A 21534-nucleotide genomic window follows, 5' to 3' on the forward strand; every position below is an offset into this window, starting at 1 on the left:
CAAACTGATCAATAAGCAAGGAACTTAAAGGTAAATGTCTCGTGGATGTTATGTGGTATGTCATAGCACCATAGGGTATTTATTTTTCAATATATATCCCACATCACAGTAGAATAATGTAATTCTACCCATATAAAAAGCATATGTTAGATAAGCACCAGAAAGCAACAAGACACACCACAACAAAATAATATAAATCCAGCTAATCATTTTTATTTATTCTGAATACTACTACAGGTGTACAATAAAGTACACATTTATAAAAGAAAATGTAGTCTTGCATGACTGCAAACATTTCATGTAGGGAATACTGAGTGCAGAAAGAGACAAAGTTGAGAAAGGGGGTTCCACACACTGGAAAACTGGTCTAAAGTTTAAGGGGTTGTTAAACAGGAAGGTGGTTAGATGAGAAGAAACTGTAAAATAATGCTTGTAAAGTAAACAGTAAGTGACTAATTATTAGCTATCATCTTTCTCTTAAAATGATCACTAACTTCACAACAGTTAGACACATAAAATGCCATACGGGGATGGTTGAATGGCACAGTAATAATGTGCTCCACAGGAGAAGCTGAATCCCATAAGGTGATACAGATTCAAATTCCTGGGTCAGTCAGTCTGAAACACAGTGGCCATGTAAGCAAGTGTCCAAGATCTGATGGGCTGCAGGACTGAAGGAAGGGGAGTCACCTTGTGGTGGGGACTCATCTCTCTCTTTTTCTCCCTCTCATGTACACATATACTTACTCTATCATGAGTAAATAATAAAACGTTTTTAAAAAGTCATATCTTCTCCTCTATCAGAATTATTCAAAATGTTTCAGAAACATTTACACAGAATTTGCAGGAAGAAAATTACTTCAGAAATTTTATGACTGATCTGTTATTTTCTTGTTATATATCTGAAAGAACACTGTAGTACTTTATTTCAGGGTTGACCATTAGTTTTAATTACTTATTATATGCCATCTTACACATTAAATTCTCTTATTTAATTCCATGAGGAGGAAATGACTATTTTACATATAGTGAAAACTAATGTCTAGAGTAAATAACTCATTAAAAGTCAAAAAGCAAGGAAGTAACAGAAGTAGAATTCAAGGGGGCTGGATAGTAGCACAGCAGTAAAATGAAATGCTCTGCAAGGCTGAGCCACAGGGAAGGTTTCTAGAGACCTTTCTGTGTAGGTCAGGCACACATGTGCCCATCATCTAGAACTGGCTAAGCTGGTGGTGGATCACAGCATCAAGACAACTTCGGGGGTGCAATATCTGTTTCTGTGTCCAGTTGTACTCTGACACTGAAAACTGCAACTGACACTGAAGTGTAACTTTTGGGAGTTTGCAGATCAGCAGCACCCACAGACTTCTCCCTGCACCCCCTTTTGTTGCACTGGGACTGCAAGCTGCTCATCAATGATAATGCTGCCCCTGCACCACCACCCTTCACCCTCCCACAGCAAGCTCAAACTTTTAAGGAGCACAATGAACATTAAGGGAAAAAATGGGAGAAAGGAGAGAATGTTCTGAGGGCTAAAAGATCTAAGATTGCCAGAGTCTCTACCAATTAAGGGTAAGGGAAGAAATCTACCTAAGAAGCCTCAAGGGTAAAGGTCAAAGATCCTTTCTGTTGATGATAACGTGTATGGTAATATCTTTGATTGGACTAATATAAGAGTATTCATGCTGGAAAAATTCATTTTGTATGCTATAATGATATACAGAGACTGAATGTATAGAAAACAATAAATAAATAAAGCTAAGTGACTAGAGCTTTCGTCTCAGAGGGTCTGAATGACAAACTGCCCCAGGTACAAAGAATTGCTGAGGGCTAATAAAGAATGACGACAGAGTGAGCAGAGTATCGCGGAAGAGTGGAGGGCACAGAGATAGCAACAATGTGGCTTACTCACTGTCTTCCTTGCTCACAGAAGAAATAAACTTTAAAAAAAGGAAGTTGATCTCAAACTCAGATCTCACGGACTCCAGTCAAGTCCTATAAATCAAGACTATCAAAGGACTACACCCACTACTCACTATCCCTAAGTAAAAATTGTATTACACTTGTTTTATATGGCCTGGAAAATAAACAAAACTTGTAAAAGGACAAAAATATTATATAACTTTTAAAATCCTATAACTTTTAACCCTAAACTTAAAATCTTTTATCAGCCCTGGTACACACATTCTGTGCCACGATTCAGTGTAAAGTTTACTTCACTAACAAATGCCTTACATATATGTCTCTGTAACATCATTAACTGAAAAGAACCTGTTGTTTTGCTTTTATAAATATTTTATTCACATGGTCTAAAATAACCGGGCTGGCTCCATGCTCTGGTGGTTAAGGCAGCAGGATTCACACAGCCCCAGCAGCTCAAGAGACACACTGGGCACGTGTGTGTGCCCAAAATCCTAAAAGTGGGGAGGCGTGGAAAAGAAGAGATTGCAGTGTGGTCAGGTCTCATGCTGGGGGTAGGGGGTGCTTTCTTCTTCCCTCTCTGTCTTCTGCCTCTGGTGAGTACACACACCCTCTTGCACACAAACACACACACACACACACACACACACAAAATGTTGAAAATTACTAATTCCATGCTATTATTACTCAAAGTATTTAATATAATTCCTTCTCTAATAAACCTCATGAACTTGTTGGATATTTTATTATTGTTTTTGATGATTCATGTGGAAATAGAAATCTTTTTAAAAATTATTTTTAAGTTTATTTCTTCCATGAGAGAGAAGAGACAGTGAGAGACAGACAGGTATCCCCAAAAGCATCCCTACACCATGATCCACTCCAGTTTTCTCTGGCCAAAATCACAGGGATGCACATGTGAGTTTAGTATGTTCAAGGAGGTACCAAGATGCAAACTCAGGTCTTTTTTCCATGTGTGTCCAGATATGTTACCACTGTGCCACTGCCTGGCCAGCAATTTCTTTTTAAGACAACATACTGTTTTAGATTTGCTTTTATTAGGGCTTCTGATCCACAGAGAAATAAAACACGCACACATACAATGTCTATACACAAGGGAAATTTTATTTTTAATTTAGTATAGAGAAAGGAAATTCAGAGGAACATATTCTGGTCCACTCATCTTTCATTTTCATTAAGAAAAAATAATTTGAAAAACAAGCATACCAATAAGTCAGATCTATGGTATATGCAATTAAAGATGAACAAAGAAAAGGAAATAACTGGGCTTGTGTTTTTCTAATGAGGAGAAATTTTCAGATTAGTATTCATCAAAGGGAAAATGCCACCCACAATATTTTATTCATTTGAGCTATGAATTTAAGAATTATTATCTGTGGACACTGCTTTATGAAAAGAATAGTAGTGCTCTACCAATTTGGAACATGTATTCCTATATTTTAAATTATTGTCAGTTTTTTAGCTTTACTAGAAGTATTTAAAATTTAATGATAAAGAAAAACAAGGTATGTCCTTATATACATAAAGAAAATTTCAAGTTCCAAATGATCAAAATGCCATGCTTTCTGTTTTCAGTGTTTATTTCAGAATTTACATGGTAACATACCTATGACTCGTGAAACACTGCTTTTGGAGAGATAAGGGCTATCTTAATATAAAATATCTAAAGGTGGTTATATTGGAGGAAAAACTACACTGTTGTAGACCTTAAAGACAAATCCTCATGTAGTGTTTTTATGATGAAAATCACAAAATTATTCGTAACTCAGTGGAAAAGTTCTTGAAGGAATAAATTAGCTACTTTTCATAGTTGTTTGCTTTTAGAAAACTTCAAGAAATCAGTAAGTTACACAGATGAAAAGCTACTGGTCAAAAGAATATTTATTTTGTGCAACTCTCTGGCCACAATAACATTTCACAATAAAGTGAACAGAAAACCCAAAGAGCGAAACTCAGATCCTGGGCTAGCCTATCTTACAAGAAACTCAGATCCTGGGCTAGCCTATCTTATAAGTCAAGGTCTCTCAGATCTCAGTTTTCTCACTTGGGAAATTAATGGAGTTCTTCAGTCAATGATGGCTGAATGCTTTCTATGTGCCAAACGCTGTGTTAGCAAAAGACGTTTGTTAACTGGTTTTTGTCTTCAAGTAAATAAAATCATGGCCCCTTGCTCTTACAAAGCTCCTAATCTAGTAAAGTGACAAACACAACACAGTAATTGCTATGCCGGGGCAAAGCAAAAGAGGCTGCCGAGAGGACAGTGAGGCGACTAGGATCTTAATAAATGAATGTGAGGTAGAGATGAGGAATATGAGCATTATGTGAAAAAACAACAGACTGTACACAGACCAGAAAAAACAAGAGAGGTTTAATGTAGGTGACACACAGGCTGAGTGCCAGAGAGAACTGGTAGGAGATAAACATAGACCCTCATGTCCCACACTAAGGGACTTGACCTTTCCACAGTAATAATTCATTTAAACATTATTGGTAAGGTATGTAAGGATATACCAAGACTTTGAAAACTGGCTATCGCCCAATGAGACAAATCCAATTAGTCAACCATTTCATTTAAGTTATTAGAGTTTCTTCAAGCAAAAAGGCAAAACTATCCAAGTTTTGATGCTGACATTACACAACCTAAAAGCCTCTCTTATCTGATAAGGTTAAAACTAGCAGTAAACTTCTATTATTATTATTATTACAGTAGTAAATAATTCCTTAAAGCAAGATATATAACAAGTGATTTACTTGTGTTCTTCATGTAGTACAAACTGTAAAGTTACAGGTGTGAACATTATATATCAGGTATTAGGTTAAAATGCTTTGTTCAAATAAAGCTTCACTCTGAATATCAATTAACCAGGAGGATATAAAGAGAGTGAAAAGTCCCATTTACCTGTGTTCTGCAGGAACAGGCGGTGGCCAAACAGCAGGATCTTTAAAAGGTTCATCTTGACAAGACACAGGGAAATCTGGGGGCTTGTCGATTTTAAAACTTTCTAAAGTGCTAACAATACTTTTAACTTGTTCATATTCTTCTAGTAATTCCTGCCGAACCTTAAAAGCAAAACAAACAGGGACAGCCTTTTATGCTATAACTGCTTACAGATTTTATAAATTGTGAATAAATTACTCTAGAATGTAAATTTTCTTAATGACAAAGTATGCAAATAAGTCACTAAAACACAGTGGAAGCCCAGCCATGGTAGGGACACAGCGGTTGAAACTGTTACTCAGTTGGCACGTAACACACTGAAAAGCCAAGCACAGTGGCATATGCCTGTAATCCCAGCTACACAGGAGGCTAAGGTAGGAAGTTCACAACACAGTGTGATACTGCCTAAAGAAAAATAAATTGTCATAAACTCCAAAGGACTATCTAAAGCAATAGAAAGTTGGTTTGAAAAAAGACATTATTATATACATTTTCTTAAGGGAAGTAGTTTTACCTTTCATAATGAAACTCTATCTCTACCAAAGAATATGGTGATCATTAACACAATTTAAAATAAGCAACTAAGTCAGTCACAAGTTTAACATTCCAGACACCTAAAAGTCATGGTAAATCCTTTTAATACACTTATAAACAGATTCCAGAGAACCGTCGGCCAGTATTTTCATCAGCATTTCCTATCTCCAAAATTACTAAATATGAAACTTCTGTCATAAGTGTCTGAAAGCTTGAAGCAGTATAATAATTACATGACTCTAATTTTTATTTAAACTCTCCTGTACCTAAAATTTGAACTATTTTGGCCTTCTTTAAATTCTTTTAAGTCCTGAGGAAGTTTATTCTGAGTTCAAAAGTATGGTGTTTCATATAGCTATAATGTGGAAATTCTCCTGTTTTCAAAACTATGACTCCACACTAATTTTCAAAAGTAAACAGATAAAGATTAAAACTTACATTTATAAATTAATTTTAACCATTCTAATTTTTCAACCAGAAAGCATATTTTACTGTAAAGTAAAACATTAAAATTGTTCTTTATTTTTGTGCTAATACATTGAAAGAAGTATATGAAGGATACATAACCAAAGAAAAACCTAAATAAAATGCAAATATTAATATATATAATTATATAATGTGCTATACTAGGACCCAATAGAAAAGAACACAGTAGAAATATCTGAATAGTAATGTCAATATTTAACACATACAACTAAAAACATGTCAAAAATATTTCCATGACAGATTATTAAACCACCCTGCCTGCTGTGGTTAGTATGATAGGAAGAAAAAGAAAAAAAAAAACTTTCAGCCTGAGATAAAGCAAATATATTGTTCTCACTTAATGTAATTTGCTAAATTGGAAAATTAGCCCTCAAAACTTAGTAAAATGTCAGTTTCTGACTAGAGAAAAAATTAGAAGAAATATTTAAAAGGCATTAGTATGTGAAATGGAAACTTCAAAGAAATGTTTGACTTTATAGTTTTAATTTTTAAAGGACTGTAACAGAAAGTGCCCACATTTTGGCAACACATACTAAAATCAGAGTGATACAGAAAAGATCGGCATGACCTCTGCACAAGGATGACACAAATTCATGAAGTATGCTATTTTTTAATTTAAATTTTTCTAAAAAATGTGATAGATTATTTCAGTTTATAAAATGGAATATGGAAACTTCATGAATACTACCTTATATAAAACAAAAACCAATTCTGCTTAAATAAATTTTATCAAAGATGAATGGAATGCGCTAATTATTTTGTTAAAGATATATCACTTATAAGTATTATTTGTAAAATATATACATATATCAATAAATATATACATACGTAAATATGTATAGATACACAAATGCACTTTTTTAAGTTATAATGAATTTGGAATTGGTGCACCAAACAAGAATTACTTTAAAAGATGTTGATTAATTAAGACATTAAATTAAAATTAAATTAAAACACAACTGAGATCAAAATTCAAGTTTTTATTAACTGCACCATTATAATCAAGATGTATAATCAAAAGATGACAAATATATTATTTTTTATTAGATTACTGGCTCATTTGTATTTGTAAGGAGTCTTTCAAAAGATGAGGAAACATTCTTACAGGAAAAGTTTTATGAAATTTGTCAAAACTACATGTAAAAATTAAAGGGGAAAGAGCAAGTAGAAATATTTCAAAAACTTGTAGTTACACACAATTACACAACTGAGCATGACAATTAAAAAATTAAAAGTACTCAATTAGAATTAAGTATATCTTGAAAATACAGCAAATAAAATATATGATCAAAAATATATAAAATATTATTTAGAGAACACATCAAAAATTTATTCAGGGAGTTTGGAAACAAAGCAACTATTAGAATGGAACTCATACCTAGAACTAATGCACTGCATCTCTTTGCATCCCAGAGAACCCACCAAAACCCAAGCCCATGTGAGCAGCTGCAGCTACCATCCCAAAGAGATTGAGCAACAGGGTTACAACCCTGGCACTCAAGCCAACAAAACATTACATACTTCAGAACACAGATGGACCAGCACAGGGGGATTACTGCTTTAAGGAACAGATAGACAAACACAGGAGCTTCCTATTGAGCCAGGGTCATGCCTCCATAACTGAGGAGGCACTCTAGTCTCTGCCCCTGAAGTTCCTAGCTTGTCCTGAGGCCAGTCCAAGCACCAACTGTAGTGTAAAGTTCTTCCCCCTGCAGGGACTGTCCAAACTCAGCTCCTACAGCCCCTGAATTACCTTGGGCCCAGCTCATGCAAACTTTCAGAACAGGGACTCCAGTCTTCTGCAGGAGCCCTCCAGGTGATTCAGGCTTCTGCTACTGAAAGGTAATGAGCCTGAGACACACAGCAGCTCAACATGGGCCCCCCCATTGCAGGAACCCACAAGATTCAGCTAACCCCCACTCCTGAACAGCACTCCTGGCCCAGCAACTGCCACAGTAATAGCACATGGGTCCTGCCCCCGAGTGAGGTCCAACCAGACTCAGCAGTCTGGCACTCTGAGCTCTACCATCTTGGGTGGTTGCCCCATCTATGTTTCCAGGATTGATAGGCTCCTAGAGACTGCAGGTCAACAACCCTGGCCCTTACCACTTCCAATAGCCAAGTAGCTTACTTGGTGATTTCCCTCACCCAATAAAATTGTACCACTACTACCACAAGCACTCAAAGGCTAGAACACTGAGGCACTCAAGAGTCACCGGTGTTAGAGAATACAACAAAAGAAAATCTATATAAACTACACTACTACATCCACTCAAATCAAAACACCCAACCTAATCAAGACTAAAGGGCACATTCTCAAAAACATTTTCTACTGGGAACCAGCAGTTAGTGTAATGGCTATGTCGCTAGACTCCCACGTAGTCGACCGCGGTTCGCGTCCCGGACCCGGTGGCTTAAAACTCACGCCGGGCGCGTGTGCGTGCGTGCCCAAGATCCCGGGAGGAGAATGGAGGAGAAGGGATTGCGGCGTGACCATTCCCCCTGGGGGGAGATTTCTCGCTTTCTGTCTCTATGTCTCTCTCTGTCTGTCTGGCGAGCGCACAAGCCGTATAGTGAAAAAAAAAAAAAACCTCTCAAAAAACAAAACAAAAAAAAACATTTTCTACTTAAGAAAGATATGTTCCATAGAACAGCAGATGGTATAGTGGTTATGTCACTGGATTCTCACATAGCCTATGGTGGTTTGAGTCTCAGACCCGGTGGCTTGAAAAACCACACTGGGCTCATGTGCATGCATGCCTAAGATCCCGTGAGGTAAATGAAGAAGGGACTGTGGCATGACCATTCCCCTGCCAGGGGAGTGGTGATTTTTCACTTTTCCTCTCACTGTGTCTGTCTCTTTCTCTCTCTCTGGTGAACACAGGTGCCCTAAGGCAAAAATCTCTAAAACAAAAAAAGAAAGCTATGCTCCAAAATCAGAAGAGATGACTATTTCACCAGATGTGCAGATATCAGTATGGGTAAGCAACAAACACAAAAAGGAAGGAAAACTAACACTTTTGAAGGAACACAATGCTTCTGAGAACTAGATCCCAAAGATGTGATGCCTGAAGGAGAATTCAAAATTATTCTAAAGAAAGTCAGCAAAATACAGAAGAGTACAGAAAAGTACCAATAGGCAATTCAACAAAAATGGAAAAACAATACAAGACCAAAGTAAGAAATAAAACACAGAACAGAAATCATAAGAACCAAACAGAAATTCTCTAACTGAAACATTCAATAAGTTAAAAATTGCAAGTACAGTAGAGAGCTTCAACAGCAGATTAGACCAAACTGAAGAAAGAATCTGAGATCTGGAAGATAAATCTTTGAAAAACATTCAGTCAGTGAAAAAATTAGGGGGAAAAAGAAAAAGAAAAAAGAAAAAGAATAAATACAGTCAAAAGGACTTAATGGGATACCAAAAAGCAAACAAATATTCTCTCCATGGGAATTCAAGAAGCAGCAGGAACAAAGAGAGGAACTGAAAAAAAAAATTTTAAAAGGGTTTTGCCAAAGGGCAGATGCACTCACCAGAGAGAAACAGAGACACTGGAAGGGAAAGCAAAAAATCACTCCCTATGGCAGATGGCCACACTGCAATACCTTCTCTCCCATTTTCCTCTTGGGACTTTTGGCATGCATGCCCACGTGCACAGCATGATTTTCAAGCCACTGGGTCCAGAACTTGAACTGCAATGGGCCATGTGGGAATCCAGTGCCATAACCACCATATCACCTGCAAGCCCCAGAAACTAAAATTTATTTAATAAAATAACCAAAAATGGGACCAGCAGTTAGCGTAATGGCTATGTCGCTAGACTCCCATGTAGTCAACTACGGTTCGAGTCCTGGACTCAGTGCCTTAAACTCACGCCAGGCGTGTGTGCGTGCATGCCCAAGATCCTGAGAGGAAAATGGAGAAGAACGGATTGTGGTGTGGCCATCCCTCAGGAGGGTGATTCTCGCTTTCTGTCTCTCTGTCTCTACCTTTCTGGTAAGCGCACATGCCCTATAGTGAAAACTCCTCCAAAAATAAAATAAAATAACTAAAAACATCCCAGGTACTGGAAGAGATATGGACACCCAGACATAGGAAGCTCAAAAATCTCCAAAGAGATTTAACTCAAATAAGCCCTCAGTGTAACTAATATTAATGTGATATAATTAAAATGTCAAGAGTAAAAGACAGGGAATCTTATAAGTAGCAAGAGAACTATAATAGAATTCCCATCCAACCAACAGCAGATTTCTCAGCAGAAACTGTGGAGGCCCAAAGAGAATGAGATGAGATACTCAAAGTACTAAGAAAAGAAATTGCCAACAAAGAATACTACACTCAGCAAGCCTGTCCTTCAGAATAAAAGGAAAAATAAAGTCTTGGAAGAAAATACTTAAGGGATTTATCTTCCCTAGACTGACCTCATAAGAAACCTTTAAAGGGAGATGATGCAGGTAGGACGGGGCTTGTGAAACTAAACACAATAAAAGTATGGCTATGGGAAACTAACATCCTTCTTTCAGTAGGCTTCAGGAGATCCAGAAGGAAATGAAGAGTATAGAACAGCAGGTGATCAGCTTCAGTGGTCTGTCAGATGACAAGAATTATAAGAAGCCGGAGAAACAACTAATGAAAATGAAATGAAACAACTAATGAAACAAGTACTTGAAACAGACTCTGTAGATACTGAGAGGAAAGGGGATATCCAGCAAGCTACAAGAGGGCAGCCAAAGAGACAGAATGCCTCCTCAAAAACTAGAAGCAGAATGCAAACCACCCATACCGGCTCAAAATCCAGAACATTTTTAAGGAGCCCTCAGGAAAGAGAAGATCGTGCTGTTCTCCAGCGGAGACAGCTGTGTAACTGATGAGTTTGAAGAAGGCAACCAGGGGATCATCCTGAGACTGACACATATCAAAATGGGAGGGAAGATCTCCTTGTGGAAAGTGCAGTATTACACCTTAATCAAAGTCTACGCCATGGTAGAGATTATCAAAGATTGCTCCAAGAGGCAACCTTCCCTGCCACTCTCCGAGGATGTGCACCCTTCCATGGCCAAGATCAACTCTGTGATGTGTGACGTGAACAAAGCCAGAGGCACACTGACTATACTTCTTATGGCTGTGAACGGTAATGAGACTTACAGGCACCTGTCGTGTGTGCTGTCAGGACTGACTACTGATCAGGATGCTTTGAATGTGTGTAGAAATCAGAAATTAACAGAGCGGGGGCTGGCAGGTAACGTGGAAGTTAAGAGCACTAGACTCCCCACATGGTTGACTGCAGTTCGAGTCCCAGACCTGGTGGCTTGCTTTCTCACTTTCTCTCTCTCTGTCCCTCTCTGGTCAAATTTTAATTAATTAATTAGTTAATTAATTAAATAAAACAAAATAAAGAATAATTCTTCAGGGGAAAAAAGAACTTATCAGAGGGAAGTAGTCAAAGACATCAACTAATTATTCAAGTATTTGGATTTAGAAGAGGAAGCAGACATTGCTTATGTATTTGACCTGAGACAGAATCACTCCATTTTAAGTATAGAGAAGGTTATCAAGAGAATGAGAAAAACTAAAAATGAACTTCTCAAAGCATAAAATCCTCTTGAATTGTACCTTAGCTCCAAAACAGAATTGCAGGGTTTAATCAGACAGTTGGGTGATATAAGTCTCAAAACAAAACAAAACAAAAACCCTGTATCCAGGAAGACCAAACAAGGTCCATGATTGAAGTGCAGACCCTAATCACTAACACTGACTTGAAGGAAGCCCTGGAGAAAAGAAAGGTGTTCGCCTGCGAGGAGCAACTCCCCCATACACACACAGAGACACAAAGCAGTCTGAAACATTCTGGGAAACCTGTCAAGAGATGCAAGAAGTTCTTTCGGAACTTAATCAGTTTGACGGAAATCACACTGATTAAGAACTGCATAGGCTGGATAAGCTGCTGACTAAGTAGCTGCTAGCCCTAGACACTGTGGTCTCATGGGAAGAAGAGAAGTGCAAGGCTGCCAGGAAATAGGCAGTGAAGCTTGCCCATCATATTCTCAGCTATCTGGACTTGAAATTCAATGAATGGGAGTACTAAAATACCAGAGAGCTCACGTTCGATATTGCTTGTTTTGCATTTTATATATACTTCTATGTATTTATAGAGAATTTTCAGTTCGTTGGGTCTGAATGTGATTTATACATGCATATTTCAATCTCAGTATGTAAAATTTAAGCAAATTATATTCACTATCTCTGCTGCTTTTGGTGTTGCAAAACAAGTATCATTATAGCACACAAACTTTTCCATTCAGAAACAAAAAGAAATCTTTAAAGGGGCTCCACATCTGGGAGCAAAAGGGAAGTAACTACCAACATAAAAAAGTAAAATAAAATTGTGAAACTACAAATACTATATACACAAATGAGGAACAGAAAAGAATCAAGCTGTCACAACAAATCATCAAACCACAATCATGGACAATAAAAGAAGAAAAGGGGACAGCCAGTGGTGCAGTGGTCCCACATAGGAGGCTGGATCCCATATAGCTGACTAAGCAGTTCAAGTCCTAGACCCATCAGCTTGAAAAACATGCTGAGCACATGTGCAGGTATGCTTAAAATTCAAAAAGGACTTTGAGTTGAAGGAGAAGGGATTGCAGTATGATCATGCCTACTGGGGGTGCTTTCTCTTTCTCCAAGTCCCCGACTATGCGGCTTGCTTTCTCACTTTCCCTCCCTCCCTCCCTCCCTCTCCCTCTCTCTAGCTAGTACACATACCCTCTAGTAAATTAAAACAAAACAAAACAAAAAAAAGTCTCTCCTTGCAAAAGAGGGCCAGATTGTTTCACTGCTGAATTATACAAAACTTATAAGAAGAACTAGTATCAATTATCCTTAAACAATTTGAAAAAATGCAGTAGAAGAAAATATCCAAAACTCATGCTACAAGACTAGCATCACCCTGATACCAAAACCAGACAAAGACATAAAAAAAGAAAACTACAGTTCAATATAACTAAATGAACACAGATGCAAAAATTCTCAACAAAATACTAACAAATAGACTCACAAAGCACATTACAAAGATAATACACCATGACCAAATGGGTTTTACCCTAGAGATGAAGGATGGCTCAACATATGCAAATTCCCAAATGTGATATACTATTGAATAGACACAAAATAAAGAAACCATACTCTCATCTCAATAAATGAGGAAAAAGCATTTGATCAAATACAACATCCCTTCATGATAGAAATACTCAACAAATTAGGGATAGATGGAATGTACCTCAACAAAGTAAAGGCCATAGAAGACAAATTCAAACCCACAGTTAATACAGCACAGAACAGTCAAAAGCTGAAAGTCTTCTCTCTAAGAACTGGAACAAAAGAAGAATGCCTACTTTCACCACTCTTACTCAATAAAGTACTGTAAATCCCAGCCATAGCAAAAAGGCATAGCAAAAAGGCAGGAGAAATAAAGGGCATCTGAATTGCTCCTATGTATAAATGACATGATCTTTATATAGAAAACTCTAAAGAGTCCACACACACACACATACACACACACACACACACACATAAAGAAAACTTTTAAAACTGATATACAAAGTCAATAAAGTTGCAAGATACAAAATCAACATATGAAAACTGGTAGATTTTTATTAACCAAGGAGGTGAAAGATCTGTATGATGAAAACTTTAATCCACTGATGAAAAAATTGAAAAAGACATTAAAAAAAGAAAGAAAAAAGAAAAGACATCTCATGTTCATGGATTGGAAGAATCGGTAATGTAAAATATCTACACTACTGAAAGTAATCTACAGATTCAATGCAATAGCAATCAAGATACCAATGACATTTTCCCCATAAAGAGCAAAAACAATCATGAAATTTGGATGGAATCGCAAAGACCCTGACTATCCAAAGAAATGCTGAACAACAACAAAAAAAATGGAGCTAAAGGCATCATACTACCAGATTTCCAAATATAGCCTAAAGCCTTAGTAACAAAACTAGCATGGAACTTGCAGAAAAATAGACACAAAGACCAATGGAACAGAATAGAGACCAAGATTTAAATCCAAATATAAAAAGCCAGTTGATTTTCAACCAAAGTGCAAGGACATCCATTGGGAGAAAGACAGTCTCTTCAAAAACGGTGCTGGAAAAACTAAACAGCTATATGCAGAAAAATGAAGCCAGATCAATATCTCTCCCCTTACACAAAAATCAACTCAAAATAGATTAAAGACATAAACATAAAACCTGAAATAAGGAAGCTACTAAAAGAAAACATAGAGAAAACACTTCAGGACATTGCTATGGGCAGAGTTCATAAATAAAATGTCAAAAGCACAGGCAACAAAGCAATAAAAGACAAATGAGAATACACTGAACTAAAAAGTTTCTGCAGACAAGTAAAAAAATGGGGAAACAACTCACAGAATGGGAGAAATAATTGCATACTACCCATATAACAAGTTGATTACTAACTCAAATATACAAGGAACTTAAATGGCTCAGCAGCAAAAACATAATAACCTGATTTTAAAATGGGCATAATGACTAAACAAACAGTTCTAAAAAAAAAAAAAATACAAATGGCCAAGAAACACTGACAATGCTAATCACCATCAGGGCCAGCACGTGGTGTAGTGGTTAAAGCGCTGGACTCCCACATGGTCAATCACGGTTCAAGTCCCAGATCCACAGCTTAAAACTCATGTCAGGTGCATGTGCGTGTACCCAAAATTCCAAAAAGAGAAAGGACTGTGGTGTACCCATCTCCCCTGGGGGTGGTTTCTCACTTTCTATCTCTTTGTCTCTACAAACAGCACACAGGCCCTATGGCAAGAATCTTTCGAAAGAAAGAAAAAAAGAAAGGAAGGAAGGAAGGAAGGCAGGCAGGCAGGCAGGCTCAGCATCACTAATCATTATAGAAATGCAAATCAAACAAGGATATAATTTCATTACCAAAAGAATAGCTATTAACAAAAAGACAACAAATGCCAACAAGGATGTGCAGAAAAAGGCACTCTTACAGGAATGTAAATTAGTATGACCATTCCTGAAAATGTTATTAACAGTCCTCAAAAGAACTAAAAAACAGAATTTTCACATGATCCAGAAATCCCACTAGTAGGTAGGTGTGTGTATGTGTGTGTGGGCACACGTGCATGTATTTGTGTATGAAGAAAGGGAGAAGGAAATCGGTATGTTGTAAAGGTATCTACACCCCAGTGTTTATTGCACCACTGTTCGTAATAGCCAAGATATGGAATCTACCTAAGTATCCTTCAACAGAACACTGAATAAAGAAAATGGAATACTATTCAGTCACTAAAAAGGAAAAAATCCTGTCGCTTGGCATTAAGTGAATGAGCATGGATTATATAATGTTAAGTGAAACAAGCCAGACACGCAAAGAGAAATATCACAATGTTCTTCTTCATATGTCAAAAAAAAAAATGTCTCATTGAGGTAGAGGGATGAGGAATGATTGCTAGAGATACCTTGGAAGAATGGGAGAATAGAAAAATATTGATTAACAGAAGTAGAATGAAGATAGCTAGGAGCAACAATTTTTAGTGTTGTAAAATGTAGTAGGGAAAATATAGATGACAATAATCTGCTGTGTATCTCAAAGTAACTGAAAGGGAATTCTGAATGTTCTCAACATAAGTAATGACAAATAGTTGAGATGATGAAAAATGCTAACTATCCTGATTTTAATCATCACACCTCATATACTTGTACTGAAATACCACATTATACTCCCACAAATATATATCCAACTCAACGATAGACTATTGCTGCCCTCATTCATCAAATATTTCAATGCAATCTTACCTGCTGCCATTTGCCTTTGATTGCTGGGTCCCTGACTGACTGGCAATGTCTCTGAATCTGCTGTATCACTCCCTGGTAATATACCATTGATGAATCATAATTCCCAAGAAGTGCATATTCTCTTCCTTTCTTTGCATTGTCACAAATCTCAGCCAAGTTCATCTTCTTTTAGAAACCTAAACATAAAACAGAATGACTTTTTAAAAAGTTTTCAGCATCAATTTTAAAACATTTTTATTATTCTTTAAAATATATGTTTAAAACTACTTTAAAATTCAAAATAGTTATCTTTCATTCTTTGAGGTTATTTGAATGCAACTTACAATACTGAACAAAGTTTCCAATTTTAGAAATGTAAAAAAAAAACAGGAATCACAGAAGGATACCTAAGGTGATACTAGGGAGAGAAGTTACACAGCTCTGAACTACTGATGTATATACGGGTACATAAATTGGACACTAGTTTTCCTTGCTCATTTATAATTACCACAAGCTGAAATGATAATAAATATGTCCATGCTTTTTGTATTATTCAACTTATTCTTGACTACATGGAAATAATTATATGCTATCATATAAACATATGAATTTGTACTTTCCACTGATGGCAGTTAAAACTGTAGAAATGAGTTCTAATTAAACTTTGTGGCCCCTAAAATAAAGTCATATTTACAGAAAACATTTACAAGGAATAGTCTATAGCTGTCCATGCATTACTTACATGCCTTTAATTGCTTCCATACAACTTAACCTAAGCAAAAACTATGAATTAAACCATCTGAACCCTTTCTGCTCTTCAACTTGTAATCTTCTATTATCCCTGTCATTCTCTAATAGCTTTTTGGCTAAGCAAGTAAATACTGTTAATCTTTCTTTCCCCTTCTACAGGAAGCTAGAAAGAATGTCCTCTGAACCTCTGATTTCCACCAAAGTTCTCAAGTCCAGCAAGTCTGGCTTTCCCTCCAGGCTTTCCAAAAGTCTCCTAGAATCATCCAAGGCTTCTAGGCAAACATTTTTTCCCTCTCAAGACCACAATAGGAAGTCCAGAGATAGAGAAGAGTTATGTCCTGGGAAAGAGATCAAATTGACCTACATTTAGTGTTTACAGAATACTAAAACCAATGAATACACTTAGTAGAAAAATCAAAATGCTTCTCTATTCCTTTCTGAGAGAATCAAACTTGGCTTGAGTAGTTTGACTCTTCCTCCCTGACTCTGAATCTCTTATCATTAAGAGGCTCAAAAATTCCCCAGAATTAACCATAACTAGTTCTAGCTAATTCAACTGACTTCAGTACATTCTTTAAAAAAAGCTTTTCCCTTTATGTGTTTCAGCATATTATTTTCCCCTTATTCCAGGATATACTTCTTAAAGGCATCATATTGCTTAAGAATTACACTGCAACCAGTACACTACTTTTACGTGGTGAGAAAGTTCAGTTTTCAGTAAATCTAGCCAGAGAACACTGGACAACCATGAAAAGCCTCACTCTCTTTTTTTAGACATTTCTACTATAGGTGTGTACGCTCAACAGAGTCACAGAAAGAAAGAAAGTGAGAAATCACCCCCCAGGAGGGATGGCCACTCCATAATCCCCCAAAGTGAGAAATCACCTAGGGATTTTGGGCACACACACGCACACACACACACACACACACACACCCCACACGCACACATGCCCAGAGTGAGTTTCAAGTCATGGGGTCCAGGAGTCAAACTGCTGTCAGTCACATGGGAGTCCAGCACAGCACCCCAACCACCACGCCAACTGCTGGACCCAGAAAGTCTCTCTTTCAAATTTAGAACATTAAAACAAAACAGTAAGATCTTATTCAGTGAATAAACTACAAGTAATAAATCCAGCAGAAACAAAGTGGCTCCATAAATGTTTTTCTTTTAACATCACTGTGACTTTAATGCTGCAATAAGTGCAAGTACACAGCTATGCAGGATAAAAATATCTTGATGTAAAGTAAGGGTTAGCAAACTTTTCCTTTTAACAGCCACACAGTAAATATCTCAGGCTTTGAGAGCTAATGAGCAAAATGGAGAATATTATATAAGTACTTACATAATGAGACAAAATGTCCCATGATATTTATTGATGGAACTCAAGATGTTATAGTACAGTAATGATAGAAGCACAAATTTTTGTAAGATAGGTTTACTAATGAGTAACAATGGAATTCTTTCCAAGGCTACATGAATGGTATTCAAAGTTAGTGTTTCATGTCATCAAACCAATTACAAATGTTCATGTTATTAGTGCTGATCTTTAATAAGATTTTACTTATTTTTATCTTTGAAATACTTTTTTCAGTAAGTGCCAATTAGGTACTGCCATATACTGATATCATATCACTAGCATATGATTTCAATTCAACATATTAATTTGTTTGGGAGGTATTTAAAGAATTAGTTTGGGAGGCATTTAAAGAATTAGTTGTTCTCTTAGTATTTGCCTTTTAGCATGTTATTACATCCCAGATTAATCACTTCCAATTAAAGGTTAGGTGGAAGTGCTTCCAGTACACAAGTTTAATGGATTTTCTGATATAGAAGTTTCCACTGCACTTCCATCAAAGTCTGAAAAACAATAGCTAGAGTTATAGCTCAGAAAATATATATGCTGAAATTCTGGGTGAGAATGGAGGTCTCACTTCTTTGTTACAACTTTTGACAGCATGGAAAGCTCCATCAACAGCTCAATAGTATGACTCAAACATTAGCTGGCGCTGAAATAATTTTACCATAGTATTTGTTTTTATGTAAGCACTATTGTGTCTTGCATTTAAGGCTAAATCCATTAAGAAACAATAAATTTGCAGCAAAAACTAATTTTCAAAGCCACTCAGTGTTCAATAACACTGGCTGTTAATCTCATTCAGAAAAATTTCACTCTCAACCCTAAATTCAGAAGTTTGCAGTAAAACCTTACTACCACAAAACCATGAAACTGCTGTGTGCTAGAGCAGTGAAGATATTCATCTATTTCTGACAAAAACTAATGGAACAATGACTAAGTCTACAAGAGCAAATGTTGACATCACTGATTCCATATCACATGATAAGTCCAAATACTTTCTACAATATACCTGCTAAAAAATAAATAACCATAGACTTTAAATATCCTGTATTTTGACAGCTTTATAAATACACCCTCCTGAATTCTTTTCTCTTCAACACAAATTCATATCAACATTAGTTATAACACATCTTAGCAGACTACTCTTCAGGTTGTAAGGAATTAATGCCTTCTCAACTTCTAAAAGACACTTTTTTCTTGACTGCAGCTTTCCCACACATACTATTTATTAAGACTAATTCTCTGATAACTTCAAACTTTGAATTAACTTCTCAAACAACAACTGAGCAGTATTAGTGACATCTGTCAACTAATCAAGAGCCAAGGAAAACCACTCAAAATCCTTTGCCTTATTTTTTAATTGACTATTAATATCCTCAACTCTTTGAGCAATTGTTCTTGCCAAAAAGCTAATGTCCTAAATAAGTTTATTTTCTCCAGACATGATTCTGAGTCTGCTGTAATCAAACATTGTTTAGTTGAATCACTATTGACTCCCTTACTTGGCTAAAATACAAGCCACTGAGTAATTTACTCTGGGTGCTGCCTCATTTTAATTTTTCAATTACATGAGAAAATTCTATTGGAATAATATATTCCTCTTTTAAGATTTCTAATTTTTCCAACTATTACTTTCCTGTGGGTCATATTGTAATGAGTGCCTAGTCTGGTACTATCAATGAATATTGTTATTTCTTTCACACTGCTATAGTGTCATAACATAATAAACACATGCTGTCATCTAATTCAATAATCTACACTCCACTGTGATTTAAAAGTGTAACAGTTCCAAGTCTATTTTTTTCCACCTTTTCTTGTTTTCTTGTTTGACATGATGAGTATGCACAGACAATAAATAAAAATGTCACAGTACAGTGATATTCATGATAACTTGAAACACTAATTACAGTACTACTCCTTAGGGTAGTACAAAGCAATGAGACTGCCACGTGGTCTCTGTCACTACTCAACTCTGCTAATTCTAGCACGTAAGCCACCACAGACAATATGTGAACAACTAAATATGATTGTGTGCCAATAAAACTATTTATAGAGCCTGAAACCTGGACTTTATTCATTTCCATGTTATAAAATGATATCCTTCTCTTGATTTCTTTCAACCATTTAAAATGCAAAAATCATTACTAGTTCATGGGGCATTCAAGAACAAGTGCCTGGCTGATATAGCGCTAGATTGCAGTCGGCTGGCTTCTACTTTCAGCCACTATCTTAAATATCTAGAGGGGGTGCAGAGAGGGCGAATTAAACCCAAGAGAAGCATAAAGAAGAATAAAGAGAAGAAATAAATGAAATAGAAGAAAAATTATAGCTTCAGTGTACCCAAAACAGGCTCTTAGAAAATATTGCTAACAGGAGTAAAACTCTAGTAAGACTGATCAAGAAAGGGAGAGAAAGGACACAAATTATCAAAATCAGAAATGAAGCGCCATGAACTACAAATATGAGAAACATTAAAAGCCAAAAGAAGGCTTAATGACATATTCTATGAAGGTTACAACATACCAAGAAGAAACAGTACAGTCAGCCCTCCATATCAGCAACCAACTACAGATAAAAATATTCAGGAATGGGGACCAGCAGGTGGCGTGGTGGTTAAGGCGCTGGACATTCCCACATGGCTGACCATGGTTCAAGTCCTGGACCTGGTGGCTTGCTTTCTCACTTTCTCTCTCTCCCTGTGTCTCTCTCTGGTCAAAATAAAATTAGTAAATGAATAAATAAAATTAATAATAAATAATTATTTGAAAAAAATTTCAGGAAAAATAAATAATAAATAAATAATACAAACAAAAATCCAATATAATATAACTGCTAATTACATAGCATTTACATTGTATTAGGATCACATGTAATCTAGAGATGATTTAAAAGGATGTGCATAGGCTATATACAAATGCTATGCCATTTCATTTAAGGGGCTTGAGCATATTTTGGTATCCCAAGAGGTCCTGTAACTATAGCCTGTAGATACAGATATATATAATCAAACAGTTTTATATCAATGAAACTCAATTTCTATTTAAAACCTTCCCACAAAAGTAAACAAAACCCACTCCAGACTACTGAATTCTATCAAGTATTTAAGAAAGAAAGGCAAACCAGCCTCATATCCTGGTAGTTGACGGAACAGGATCTCACAGGGCCAACTTTGTGGTTTGAGTCCTGGACCTGAGAGCTTGAAAAACACACGGGGCAGATATGCCTGCCCCAAATCCTGACAGGATGAAGAAATGGAGAAGAGATTGCAGTGTCATTATGTTTTCTCTATCTCTCTGGCAAGTATGTGTGCCTTCTGGTAAAGGAAGGAAAGGGAAAGGAAGGAAATCCATTCTAAACAAACTCAGAAAATAGAAGAGGTGAAAATATAGTCAATATATTAATTGGATATATAAAATAACACACTTTAAGACCAACAGTACCTTGATACCCAAACCAAAGACGTAATAAAATTACATATCAATATCCCTCATGAACATAGATTATAAACCTTTCCATTTTTATTATTTTTATGTAAACACATCTTTTTTTAAATTCATGATAGAGTGCATGGGTACACGAGAGAGAGAGAGAAGCCTATGCCACAGGCTCAGTCATGCAATAATCCCCCTCCTCCAATCCTCCTGCCCGCCAAGATCCTGATATTACATGCCCATTTTCCTGATATGCTTTCAAGCT

General features: G+C 36.4%; 1 protein-coding gene, 1 non-coding gene and 1 pseudogene across 6 annotated transcripts in view; 2 read left to right on the forward strand and 1 right to left on the reverse strand.

The window, feature by feature from the left end:
- KATNAL1 (katanin catalytic subunit A1 like 1) overlaps positions 1–21534 on the reverse strand; it is a 235958-nt gene that overhangs the window by 84031 nt on the left and 130393 nt on the right. For all 5 annotated transcript variants that reach the window (XM_027775674.1, XM_006158421.3, XM_006158420.3 and 2 more), the window contains 2 exons: positions 15752–15927; positions 4841–5001 (listed from right to left, as the gene is read on the reverse strand). In XM_027775674.1, coding sequence (XP_027631475.1) covers positions 4841–5001; positions 15752–15913 — 323 coding nt within the window. In that variant the 5' untranslated portion in view covers positions 15914–15927. The remainder of the gene's footprint in view (positions 1–4840; positions 5002–15751; positions 15928–21534) is intronic.
- LOC114009663 (U6 spliceosomal RNA) lies at positions 6408–6512 on the forward strand. The gene has a single exon (XR_003551049.1). It is a non-coding gene; the product is annotated as a U6 spliceosomal RNA (small nuclear RNA).
- Positions 10395–11988, forward strand: LOC102479091 (BAG family molecular chaperone regulator 5-like; annotated as a pseudogene).

Source organism: Tupaia chinensis, unplaced genomic scaffold (genome assembly GCF_000334495.1).
Source record: "Tupaia chinensis unplaced genomic scaffold, TupChi_1.0 Scaffold000597_1, whole genome shotgun sequence".
Classification (NCBI taxonomy): Eukaryota; Metazoa; Chordata; class Mammalia; order Scandentia; family Tupaiidae; genus Tupaia; species Tupaia belangeri.